Below are 13,752 nucleotides of genomic sequence, written 5' to 3' on the forward strand. Positions count from 1 at the left end.
TCGTCACTCCCGCCCAGAAGAGAGATATCAAGGTGATGGAATGAACTGCTGGAGGCTTTGTGGAGCAAATGAAGGCAACCATTATCAGTTATTTTGGGACTGGCCCAAAAATCACATCCTACTGGCGGGAAATTCATAAATGCTTGGAAACAGTATTTCACATCATTTTTCCATTTGATGCTCTGACAATGTATATATGTGTACTGTCATACAGAATATCCAGACAAAGGCAGATAAATACCTAATGAGAATATGACTTATTGGAGTGGAAAAAGCCTTGGCTGGGAAGTGGTTGCAACCAGATGCTCCATCACTGGAAGATTGGTTCAAAATTATTTATGAAATTTACATAATGGAAAGAATAAGATTTTCTATAAAAATGGAAATTTTGTAGGGGGAATGTAGGGGAATGTGGTTAAAATGGATGAAGTACATGAGCTCACGGAGACCTGACCTGATTTAATGGAAACTGCCATCTCTAATGGACTACTGCAGAGACTGTGATATAAGGAGAGGATCTCCATGGATTTATGAGTGTGTGTGACATTGTTTGTACAAATGTTCATAGTTAGTTATTTAAAGTAAGATGAAAGGGAGAGTAACAGAAGGAAGACAAGATGTATTTATGTAAATGGGATTTATGTACTCAAATATCTTACAAACCTGGACTGTGAATGACCTCCCTAATAAAAAGACAATTAAAAAATAAAAGAGGAAGGTATCATGCTTCATATTGCAATTTAATTTAACAATAATTGAGCGTTGAACATTTTATATATTTTAAGATTTTATTTAACATTGGACATCTTAAATGTTGTTTTCATTTAAGACCATGGGCAAAAGTTCCTTTTCCTTGTTCCTTGCTGTAAGTGTTACAGAATTTCTTTTTTTTTTTTTTTTTTTGCTGATCCTAAAAATGATCCGATCCGTGATACGATCCGACTCGTGAGTTTTGTGATCCGTTGCACCCCTACTGTTAACATGTCAGTTTTGTAGACTATATTTTATATGTCGTGCACAAAGATCAGAGTGTGTAAGTCATGTATTCGATACATGCATTAATACTTTTAGAACTGTGAATGTTTTTAGTGTTCAGTCTTTCTAGTATTCAGCACTGATCTGAACCTGTATCACATTATAAGCTTTGTGCTACTTTATATATTTCTGTACACTAAGAAAATACACAGGAAACACATGTAAATCATGTGATATGTTGTCTGTTTTTGACACACATATATATATATATGTATATATATATATATATATATATATATATATATATATATATATATATATATATATATATATATATAAATGAGCTGTTTTGTAGTGCCTTCCAAGGGTCAAAGCTAACATTTTCACTCCATCTCTTCCCTTAAGTGGCAAAGCCTTAAAAATAACATCTGCCCCAATAGCCTATTAGTTAATACTCATGCCACATAACCGCAACATCGGCGTTTGATTCCAGCAGCGGGGCCTTTTATTGCATGACACCCCCCCACGTCTCTCTCTCCCCTTGGTTTCCTGTCAACTCTCTCCACTGTCCCTACTGTATAATAAATGCACAAAAATGTCCTAAAAAAATATCAAAACAATAACATCTGTATGTTCCCTGTTTGTCTTTCTCTAGATTCCAGTTGCGTGCAAGTCCTGCCCGTGTGGTTATGTGTTTATTAGCAGAAAACTCCTAAATGCCAAGGTAAATGAGCGCTCTTCTCCAACCATAGCAGGTAAGGTTCAGCTTACATATAAAAGCTTCTCACTCATGTCTGAAAATGTAGTTGGACCTTGTGTTTAAAGGTGTACTATGCAGGAATTGTCAGTCGGTGTTTTGTAAACACACAGCGTTCGAAGTTGGCCCCTCCTCCTCGGCAGAGAGAGAGAGACGGTTAAGTGAGCTAGAGAGTGAATGGAGAGAGCGAGCGGTGCTGGCGAGAACAAAGCTGTGAATCAGTAATAAAACATTATTTTCTGATTGTTTCGCAGCTGTTACGATCTAAAGCACAAAGTCTCGAACAACAAATCAATGACAGGCAGAGAGTAAAGTGTCTGCAGATAAAAACACCGCCACACACTTGTAGTGAGTCATAATGACGATTGAGAGGGATCACTTTTGTATGAGTCTATATATATATATTGTTTTTTTTTTAGGAAAAGTCTCCACAGTATACCTTTTTTATAATGTTTGCTTGATTCTTCCGAATGTATATTGTGCAAAGTAATATTAGCTCTGTTGCATCTTGCAGTACTGTCATTTATTTTCTAATATACCATGTATATTTTCTAACCGGAGAAGTGCCGGCTCATTAGAATAGGTACCTGCTCTCCTACATCTCTGTCTAACTGTGTCTCTGCAGCACTGTCACTTCTCATTACACACACTACTTAATGCAGATACACAAACTTGCATTCAAATTCAGAAACGATGTCGAGCATGTTTTGTTTCTTCAAAATATGACGAGTACCATTCAGCGGCATACGCTAGTAAGTAAGTAAAATATCTTGACAATCTTCCTTCCAGTTGCCACGGCGTCAACTATGCTTCATCGGGACAGCAGACCCTCATTCACCACCAACTGTAGTGTGTGTGTGCGCCATGCAGGGCGAACTCGCCCTTTATCAAGTGCTTTGGTTATATTTCTAGCGTTGTCTCACAACACCACATGAACCTCGGTCTTGTCTTTGTCCCACTGTTGTAACATAGTGTCAGATGTGGCTGGCAGCAGTGTGGGACTTAGTGTCGCTGGAAATCTTCATCCACCCACTGAGCAGTCAGGCATCAACATTGACATCAAGCTTACATTAGATGTCAAATGTCTGTTCTAAAACTGATTGATGCTTTGCAGTTGGCTTGCAGGCTCTATGTGTGGAATGAACCAATGTTAAACAACTCTGGTACCGCAACGTCCGAGAAGTATCGCCTACTCGGTGTTGTGTATTTTGGGCTCAGATCATTTTTCAAATTTCTGAAAGCTCTGTCCTCCACTATGGTAAATGTCTGGTCATCCAGTGCCATGAATTCCTTATATTCCTTATAATGGCTTTGGTCTTTTCATTACTGATGCCAGTGGTAGACAGCAGAGGCTGCTGACTTGTAGCTGGCTCTGTGCTCTCACTAGCTTTTTTTTTTTTTTTTTTTTTAGCTGTTTTTGCCTTTGCTTCTTCAAATTGGGCATGTTCACTGGGGTGATGTTTTTTTTTTTAAAGTGTCTGATTAAGTTAGTTGTTCCAAATGTTTTCAGTGATGTTCCTCCACAGCTTATTCTGGACTCACAGCTTTGAGTCGTCTTCACTCGTGCTCATAACATGTTATTGATCAGCAGGAGGTTGAACTTTTTCCCCCGGTCCTGGTGAAGATGGAAGAAAAGCGTAAACATTAGAAAAGACAATGGTGACTGAGGAAACGTTTAACTCACAGCAGGGTGTGTGAGAGTTATAGTAACTTACAGGGCTCAAAACTTTAACTTTTTCACCACCTTCCAAAAACTGTCCCAAAGCATATTTGTGTATATTTGGTTCCCACGTTGATGAATCTGCAGATATGGAGCACGGACACAAGATTCAGCCAGTTTAATTTTCCCCATACGGCCCTGGTGAGAGACGGGCTCAGGGACACTCTCTTATCTTTTTAACATTTATTTTTTGTTTTTCAGTTGATTTATATTTAGAGTTCAAGGAAATCCACTGTTAAAAAGAAGTTTTTTCAATAAATGCATGATGTTTCCAAAGTCATTGAGTAATCATGTTAAATAATCCTGATCTCAGTATCGACCAAAATAATCATGATCATGATTTTTGCCATAATCGAGCAACCCTATCACCCTCTGTGCCACTGTGTACAACGTGCATTTTGTGTGTGTTTGTGTGTGTGTGTGTGCTGCTGTGTGTGTGCATCCTGAACCATGGTGCGGCACATGTGTGTAAATTTTCATGGTCGGCCAAAAATCAGATATATAAGACTGATGGGGCTGGTCACCAGTTATATCCGATCAGCTGCAAACCAGCTAATTTCCATCAGCGGCCAATCGATGGGTGCATCTCTATTTTAAATCAATAAAATTCATTCTACATTCAAAAACCCATGAAGACGAACTGAAAACATGTTTTTAACAATTACAAAACTTGACCTTGACCACTGCATTTGCAGGAATATTTTAATCCATTCAAAAAAAAAAAAAAAATTCATCAAGGTTAGCGCAGTACTTTCAACAACGCCAAGTTCATGCCTTGTCCTTTCCTCATGCGGACACATGCAGAGATGTGACCATATACAATAAAACAAGAGGTTAAAAGCTCATTTAACACGTCAGAATTAAATCCCCCAACACTCCTCTCAGTACTGTGGATACTCGGCCAGACGTGCCAATACACTTAATGTCATTCTTGCAAGTCACTGTTTTAATTTAGCTTTCTAGCTTAGCACACACATAATAGCACAACATGCTGTCATCATAAAAATAAACATGCTTCAGTATATGCCTACTTGCCAGACTAATCAAACAGTCTGCTTTATGACAGACTTCTGTCTTCTTTTTCTTGCTCTCCTGTTGAGGGCTCATCCACGGCGTGTTGTGCCTCTTTTACCTACATTTCTGCAAATCTCAGCAGGGACGGAGGAAACATCTGGTCCATTTACTGCATCATCACATAGCCTAGACGCCATCTCATCTCTACTGTCATGCAAGTGCTGACAGTAAAAGTTTTCTTTCTTTTTTTTTTTTTTTTAAGGCTATTTTTATTTTAGATATTTTATTTGGTCTGTGGGTGAAGCAGCATAAATCACTATGAGGGGGATATATTTTTGTCACCACCAGGGATAAAATTAACTCAGCAGAAGGGATATATAGACCAAAGGAGGAGAAATCCCCCCCCCCCCCGGCAAATCACACCCTGTTTAAACCTTAAAACTGCGGAAAGACCTGAAGATGACAGTTCTTCCCATCCAGTCTGATGGAGCCAGAAAGAACAGGATAAACTGTCCGAATCCAGGAGTGCAAAGCTTGTAGAAACTTACCCAAGAAGACTCAAAGCTGTAATTGCTGCCAAAGGGAATTCTACAAAGTACTGAATCAAGGGTCTGAATACTAACATAAATTTTTAATAAATTTGCAAACATTTCCAAAAACATGTTTTCACTTTGTCATTATGGGTTATTGAGTTTAAATTGATTAGCAAAATGGCAGTTTTACCCATTTAAAATTAAATCTACAGCAAGTGAAGTGAAGGGGGGATGAATACTTTCTGAATCCACTGTAAAAAGATATGAACCTCTTAACATCCATCCACTGGTGACCTGCTTATGCCAGTTGTAAGGAGTAGCATCAGCAATTGGCACAATTTGGCCAATTTGAAATGATTGGAGAAGTTCAGGGGCATCAGTGACACCACAAACTAAAAACTCCCTAGCTCCCATAAGGTTAGGCCTAGAGGTCTGGATTATTATACAGGTTGACAAGATGTAGAAGGTATATGGTGTTCTGCATAGTTCTGGCATAAAGCATGTTTTAATTATTGTTATTTAAATATGAGTCATGATAGACGAGGACCAAAAACACTTATTTGAACTGATGTAGTTTTGTTTGTGTTTTAGCCACATGCTAAACAAGCACATTTTCAGAAACTAGACGATGTCACTTGTCAAATGAAGCCTTAAAGTTCTTCTGTTATGAGCTTTTCCGTTTAGGTATGCCAAATAGGCTAAAATTCTATAAAAAAGGTGGATGTTAAGGGGTTAAACATCAGCAAGGTTCAGGAGTAATTATTAAAGAAAATACTCAGCTGTATCCACGCTAACTACACAGACTTGTGGAGGACAGTCTTAAATGTATTGATCTAAAGCTTTTTTTTATTTTTTATTTCTGCATAGCTGTATCCATCTCATCCACACACCTTTTTTGTGGCTTTGGCACAGGAACATGACTTCATTCTTAATTTTTTTTTCTACAAAGCTCTGATTGGCTCGGTTGTTTTTTGCTGTCAATCAGCACAACGCCAGACCTTTTTGAGTTGCTGAACAAATCAGAGATGTAGGTCTAGAAGCAGGCTAACACATACATTATGGTAATATGTTTTTTTTATTCAGACAAGCTGGACTCTAAGCGGAGGAGGACAGAGCGCATTCGTAGAGACCGGATCGACTCTCCTTTAACCAGTGACATGGAGAACAGGAGAAGATCCCGGGCCAACAGCCAATCAGATCCAATCCGGAGGGGACGAGGCAGACCAAAAACAGTAGGGCTTAAGAAACAAGAGGAGGAGAAAGGTAAAAGATGTGATGATTTACAGTTCCATATTATAGGTGTACTCTTGTAATGTCTTATATTAATTTATTGGTTCATTTGTCTGTCCATGTCAGCAACATGTGATATTTTTGATTGAATTCTTTGGGATCCTGCTACTTATATTTGTAGCAGGGCTGTTTACAATATTAATGACTATAATACTTCATCTAGTAGCAGCACATAATGAACCGATTTCGGCAAAACTCCCTCAAATAGTGGTCACATCAGGACAAAAACCCATCAAGTCTCCAAATTAGGAATAATTTGCAAACCATTTTCTCATTAAAACCAGATCCTAAAGGTGTTTTCAGACCTCAAGTGGTTGCCATCGTCACCATTGTTCGCCATCGTTTTCAATGCAAATGCAATGACAGCCGTGCCACAGAGGTCATGCATAGTAACCACACCTCTTCACCAGCAGTGAACACACAGATCAATGAAGAGGATCATCAGCTTCACCATCAGCTTCAAAAGTTTGATTATGGACTAATAAACTGCATTTATGACATTAGTTAGCAAGACCTGGTATTGTAATGGTGTCATATTGCTAATCATTCCTTTACAATAAGCTACAACCTGTTCTATTTAGCTACTTGATGAGATTATAGGAGGTGCAGAATCCTGTGGTGTATGGTACAGGCTGGTAGGACTGGAAGTAGCCGGGACCCACCACCATAGCCTTTCACCCTGCTGCCACACACTCAAAATGCGGCAGACAAACCGGTAACCACCTGCTGTCTGAAAACACCTTAAATCAGTTTGAATGTTGTACGGGAGTCGAGCTGTAATTTAGTATAAATGGGTTGCATCATACAAGTTAGTTACAATATAGAGTTGAGATCCACTTGCCTGAGCAGATGCAAAGTTATTTCTTATTAACTACTTTTCAAAAAGGCCACTAAGAGACTTGGTAGGCTCCTATATGTGACACGTCCATACAAAACCATCCCGAAGTCCAGATGACGTTTTACTGATGTTTTATTGAAAAAATAAACAAAAATGAAAGAGTCTGACAAGCAGCTATTGCACAAAAAATTTACAAAAAATGCAATCTGACTGTGAAAATAAAGTGATGAACAGACGATGGTAATGATAGTAATGATGGTGACGATGGTGACAATGGTGACGGTCAACAGAAAATATCAGGGCTCTGCCAACTCCGTTTGTCCAAAACTCCCGCCACCACCTAAGTCAACAGGTTAAATAATAGGAAACCACACCCATGTGTCAAGCAACGTAAGTGACGCAATATATAAACAGAAATAACAACATATTTTGGCTCCTACAACCATCACTAAGGTTATGGTAACAGATGAAAAGACTGACTATGGAGATGAAATCATTACTCTGCACCAGTGATTTGGTAGCAGTTGTTTTCAGTATTTCAGTGGAACTGAATAAAGCGGCGAGTTTGGAGTTTCAACTAACTCGTTACATGGCATCTGTCAGTCTGGAGTAACACTTGAACTTGCCATCACTCACTCTCAGCTGGTCCGACAGATGTTGGTGTTATGCACAACGTTACCATTATAGGTGTGCAGGCATGGTGGTATGTGACATCAGATACTACAGATCAGGGGTTATAAGACTGATACTGTCCCCACCCCCCACCTTTTTGTACCTTTTTTGCCACGTGTCAAAGCCACTACTGTTGATTAGCAGACCAAATTACAATAACTAACTTCTCACTGTTTTCAGAACACCTGTGTGCAACAATTCCTTTTGCCTCCATCTCTCCCTCAGCGCCCCCCTTTAACTCTCAGTAGTCTCATAGTTTGAAAACCTCTGCTCCACATTGAACCCAACATTATTAACCCTGTGTTCTCAATATGTTTACCCTCCAGCCCACAGTACAGCTCTGTCTCATATTTGCTACACTAACTAGAAGTTGGTCCATTCTGTCAATGTTTTGTCTGTGATCGACTCTGTTTAATTGTGTTCACAGAGAAACAAGAGAAGGAAGTGGATATTTACGCCAGTCTTTCTGATGAGAAGGCCTTTGTGTTTTCGGTGGCCTTGGCTGAGATCAACCGCAAGATCCTAGGTCAAACACTCATCTTATAGACTAAAGGCTGAATAACTGAGAAACCCAGCACAGAGGACCTATCATAGGAAAACTACCAAATGGCAAGAGGATGACCAAAGAGGCCAGAACTGGCTGAAGCTGAACTTTGACCTGGATGTGTTTCCATTTGGGTGACTGAACGAGATTCAGAAAACTGCTGAAAATGAAACGAGTTTAATTTTAGGAGAGTGAGAGACTGAACAAATAATACACTCATCTTATTTGAAATAAACGGACCGCTATCAAGTGAATGTCTACAGTTGACTTGAGCTCCACATTAACAGAAGGAACCAAGACATTATCAACCAAGTGTTATCTTGTCAACTGATGATGCCTTTGTTATTCAGACTTAAAAACCAGTTGTTGAAAATGCAATAAAAGATTTTTGGGATTGCCATTGATAAGTGATCTAACGGAATAGTTGAGTGCATAGAGCATCCTGGTAGAGTTCAAACTTACACTTCACTGAGCAAATCAAGCATTACCAGCTCCAGTACTGGGACAGACAAGAAAAAATATTGTCCTTTTATTACTGTGTTCAATACATGCCATGCATTTAGTAGATAGTCTCATTCATGTTCCAAGAGAGATGAAATGAATCTTAAATAAGCTGACCTGACATAGTCTATAACGATTTGTGGCAGTGTTTTAGGTGCTATACAGTCAAATTGTGTTTGACTCTTTACTAAAGGACTGCACCGAGGTTTCGAACCGGCTAAACAGAAGAACAGCGGCACCACTGACCACTGTGTGTCTGGTCTCATATTTATTTTAAGCCATTCCTGTTTTAGAGGTGCAAACTATGGGAGGAGGTACTGGAAATTGCTACAAATACCCTCAGCAGCTTATTAATCACTGCATACTGACCACTGCAGTTGAAGAACCAGTGTCTGACACTTAATGTCTGGGAGAAGCAAGTGTAAAAATCTGTGCCACAGCTTTATAGCAGAGAGTGACAGACAGAGAAACACAAATTAAAAGATGCCTTATAAAGTTCTTTTTACTGATGCTAACTATTCAGCATCATAACACAAGACAAAAGAGCGACAATGAAACAACCAGGTATTTCCTCTCTGTTTCCTCAGTGTGCTTATTTTCCTGACTTTTAATGTTTCACAGCAGTTCCAGCCCAGTTTGATATAATTGTAACAACCAGTAATTAAGTGGGCTTGCAGAAGCGAGCAAGTCAGAGGAGTTGAAAAGTTTTCAGTCATGATGTCTTTGTTGTGCTTGCTATTCAATACTTCCCATCATAGGGGAGACCAGGGGCAATTGTAAAGAAATTGTCATTACTCAAAAACCTCTTGAACTATTTGAATACCTTTTTTTATGTAGGTACCTTGTATTTTTACACGCAAAGTTAGTCAATCAGTGTTAAATGTTAGTCACCATATTGATTGAAAGTCAAATGATACATCTGCCCCCGTGTGCAGCTGCAAGCATGTAGGCCTACCTGCTTCATGTCAGCACAACTCAGTCATCAGTTGATTACCACACAAGTATCAAAACCAAACAGCACAGTAGTGTATAGTATAGTTTCTATAGTTTATTGGCACAAATAAGACACGGATAGGTCAAATAGCAAAACAGCCTATAAACACAGAAATGTATGAGCATTAAATCAAAAACAGCACGCCAGGCTGCCTACGAGGGATTGAATCCTCATCAACAACAGTTAAGATACCCATCACATACAGATGAGCGCAATAATTTTGTAGTACAATTAAGACACCAAATGTGAGGGTCACGTGTCGACAAACCAGCCTATAACAACACACACATGCATGAGCATTGTAAATACCAACAAAAACAGGCCAGGCTGCCTACAAGGGATCCAGTCCTCATCAACATCCATCACATACAGTGTCAACAGTGAATAATACAGTTCACAGGGAATAGCCCTTACCTTGAAAAAGAAGCAAACATAGAGGCCTGGTTTCAGATATATTGGTAAATCCAAAATTTGCGAGTAAGTTTCCTTGTTCTCTTTTTTTGACATATCTGTATGCTGACTACAAAACAGAGAAATGAATGATGGAAGTTCAGTGTGCAGACTGAAGAGTAGGACTAAGAAAGTGTTGGGGAAAGTGAGTGAAGTTTATGATATTGTGCCGCCACACACCTATGGTTTAGCAAGAATAGCATGCATGCAGGTATCTGTATTTAGGTGAATTAGTGATGAATCACCTTCAAGCATGAGTCATACATCAATAATAGCCTAATCATACACATGATCCATGATAATGAACATACAGACAAATGGAAATGCATGGCAAAAATAGCAAAATTTCACAAAGCATGTTTTCAGGGAGCTCGTGTCTTATTAAGAGGAGCTAAGCTACCCTGTTAGCTAGAAACAACAAAGCTAACATTTGACAAAAAATATTAAATGTTAGACAACAGAATGGTCATCAAAACAGATTTAAATTAATAGACATTAAAGGTTAAGACAGTACTGTAGATGAATAAACTGAATTTCATACCTCAAAAATGAGTCTTGGCAGAAAAACCTTGACACGTATGAGACATCAGTTTGTCCTTTAGCAGGCAGAAAGGGATCATCACAGACCATGTGCATAATGAGTTTCATGGTTCTGTCTCGTTTATGATTGGTGCACTTTGAGACGTTACAATTGCCCCCAGTCTCCCCTACACAAAGCCACCTTCTTGGGCCAATATTCCAAGTTCAACAGCAGAAAATGCATAATTATTTTCCAGGTATGCGCAGCACGACTTAAAACAACCCAATATCAGCTCTTACTAAGCAGAACTTAATGCAAATCAGATGAACTGCAACTCTGCACAAAAACTTTGTAAATATCCCCCTATGTAACAAAAAAGCCACAGTCAAGACAGTTTCCAGCTTTCCTAGAATGATACAGGAAGTCAGTCAAATATTTATGATTGCAAGGTACTGTTGATGTAGTTCTGAAAGCAGAATAGGTCATAGTGAAATCATTTTCTTTTAAAATAGTATTTTATCAGTCTGTCCAACTTTTATTCAGTCAACAGTTATTGTTGGTTTATTGATGTTCTGTTTTATGGGCCATAGCAGAATGTCATATATCATTATTTATCATGATAACACCACAATATACACTCAATGGTCACTTTTCTTGGCCCATCCTTTTTTTCCCCCAGAACACCCTGGATTCTTCGTGGCTCAGATTCAACAATGGGATGGAAACCTCCTTGCTCAGAGATTCTTGTCCATGTTGACATGATAGCATCATGCAGTTGCTGCAGATTTGTCAGTTGCACGTTCATGCTGCAAATCTCCCATTCCACCACATCCCAAAGGTGGATTGGATATAGATTTGGGCCTCATTTCCCCAAAAGCATTTTAAGGCTAAGATGATTGTAAAAAAAAATCAAGCTTAAGAAGTTTTTCCTAAAAGCTTTGTAACCGAAGTCTCTTAGAAATGATGGCAGATTAGCGAGTGAGGCTAAAAGCATCTAACGAAACTCTGCAGCTCACAGGAGGAACCGAAATCCACATGCTCTGTTGAAGTTTTCATTGTTTTTGTACATTTTTGAAGTCTTTACTTTTTTCATGAACACTGATGTTCTTTAAGTGAAGTTTGATGTAAACTGAGTGATGTTTAAATTAGAAAATAAAACTAAACAAACACACGCACAAAATTAATTCAACAGTTGATCTGCCCTCTCCTTCATAATACATTCATCTTCTGGCTGAAATGTCACTTCCCCACTGCTATAGTTTCAGGTTCCATATCTTCTCTTTTGTTTTTATTTATGGTGTGTATGGTTTTGGCTTCACGCTTATATACTTTCTAAAACCAGCTTCCACCCACTAATATGAACTATAAAGACTGTGACTGTTTACTGTACATTAAGCTTTGTTTTCATACTCAACAATTTCGAGTATAAAACATTTATTTGTGTAGTTTACAACATCTATGATTTGTGATGTGTATATTTTCAATATGCAAAGTAAAATATATATTCAGCATCATCTTCATAACAAAAGACAGCTGACTTTAAGAAGCTGTTAGCGCATGTGCTCTTGTTCTTAAGTACTGCTTTGGGAAATTCATGTAGAAATTTAAGAGTGTTCATAGAAACACTCTTAACTTTGATTGACTGTGATTGTGAAATAAGGCCAAGGTGACTAGAGGTCACTGGAGTACACTGAAGTGGAACCAGCTTGGTGGAATGTGTGCTATGTGACACAGTGTGTTATCCTGCTGGATGGATCCATGCTCAGAAGGTATTGAGGGACCTAATGTGTGCCAAGGAAATATTCCCCACATCATTACACCACCAGCCTGAACTATTGACACAAGGCCACTGATCCACTGATTCAGTTGTTTATGCCAACATGCATGTGACAGCAGAAATCTTAGACTCATCAGCTCAGGCGATGTTTTTCCAGTCTTCTACTGTCCAGTCTTGGTGTGCCCACAGTGGCCTCAGTTTCCTGTTCTCAGTTGACAGCAGTGGAACCTGATGAGGTCTTCTGCTGCCAGAAATTTCACACCTGTAAAGATTGTTGGGGCTCAAACATCCATCTTTACAGGTTTTTTTTTTTTTGTTTTTTTTTAATCTTCACATCACTTCACATTAAGGAAATCGACTAAACTGAGTTCTGTGATGGAATATTTTGCGCAAGCATTGGGACTGTTATTTAACAGAATGAACCTTCTTGGTATTAACTAAGACTAACAAAGTTGAATATTTTACAATTAAAACAGAAAGTGTGTATGTAGAACATGATGCTGGTCAGACATTGAGCCAATGAGTCGTTCGAGCTCTAGCAAGAATTCTAACTGCTGTTCATCGTGTGATGCTGCTGAGCTACGGTATTCTGAGCAGGCTTGACTCATCTCAAACAAGCCTATTGCTATCATTTATATGAAGCTATTTGAAATATATACATAATTGGAATATATATTTCTTAAATTTTCTTAAGAGAGTTTCAGAAAATACAGGTCCACAAAGCAGTTTTGCATAAACTTGAGCTAATTTACTATTAAACATACATTCGGGCTAGCTGTCAGGATGAAATCATAGCCTATCCCAAATGAAAAGAAAGAAAATTCTACGAACGAGTTCTCTAAATCCTAAACATGAGTTCAAAAGAAGTAGAAAAAAGATTCTGTAATTGAAAACCATTATTTAAAAACAAGAAAATCTATCTTTTCACCCAACCGTGTAATATAACATATTTTATTAATTGTATAAATTGGAATATATAATAAAAAAAGCCCACAAAATGGAAAAGTGGAGTGTGTGTAATAATATAATTTCTCTAATGAGTCTCCACTTGCACTCTGTATTCTGGCTGAGAAATATTGCATTAGCACAAGTTTTGAACGGTCTGTTCTGATATCATATTGTTATTGACACAATAAAACACCATCACATTCTGACCAGTCAAATGAC

General features: G+C 38.4%; 1 protein-coding gene across 1 annotated transcript in view; it reads left to right on the top strand.

Annotated features, from left to right (window-relative positions):
• Positions 1 to 8,750, top strand: part of c1h16orf87 (chromosome 1 C16orf87 homolog) — a 16,388-nt gene extending 7,638 nt beyond the window's left edge. The window contains exons 2-4 of the mRNA XM_044346264.1: positions 1,631 to 1,730; positions 6,083 to 6,262; positions 8,227 to 8,750. Coding sequence (XP_044202199.1) covers positions 1,631 to 1,730; positions 6,083 to 6,262; positions 8,227 to 8,345 — 399 coding nt within the window. The 3' untranslated portion in view covers positions 8,346 to 8,750. The remainder of the gene's footprint in view (positions 1 to 1,630; positions 1,731 to 6,082; positions 6,263 to 8,226) is intronic.
• The last annotated feature ends 5,002 nt before the right edge of the window (positions 8,751 to 13,752 follow it).

Source organism: Thunnus albacares, chromosome 1 (genome assembly GCF_914725855.1).
Source record: "Thunnus albacares chromosome 1, fThuAlb1.1, whole genome shotgun sequence".
Classification (NCBI taxonomy): Eukaryota; Metazoa; Chordata; class Actinopteri; order Scombriformes; family Scombridae; genus Thunnus; species Thunnus albacares.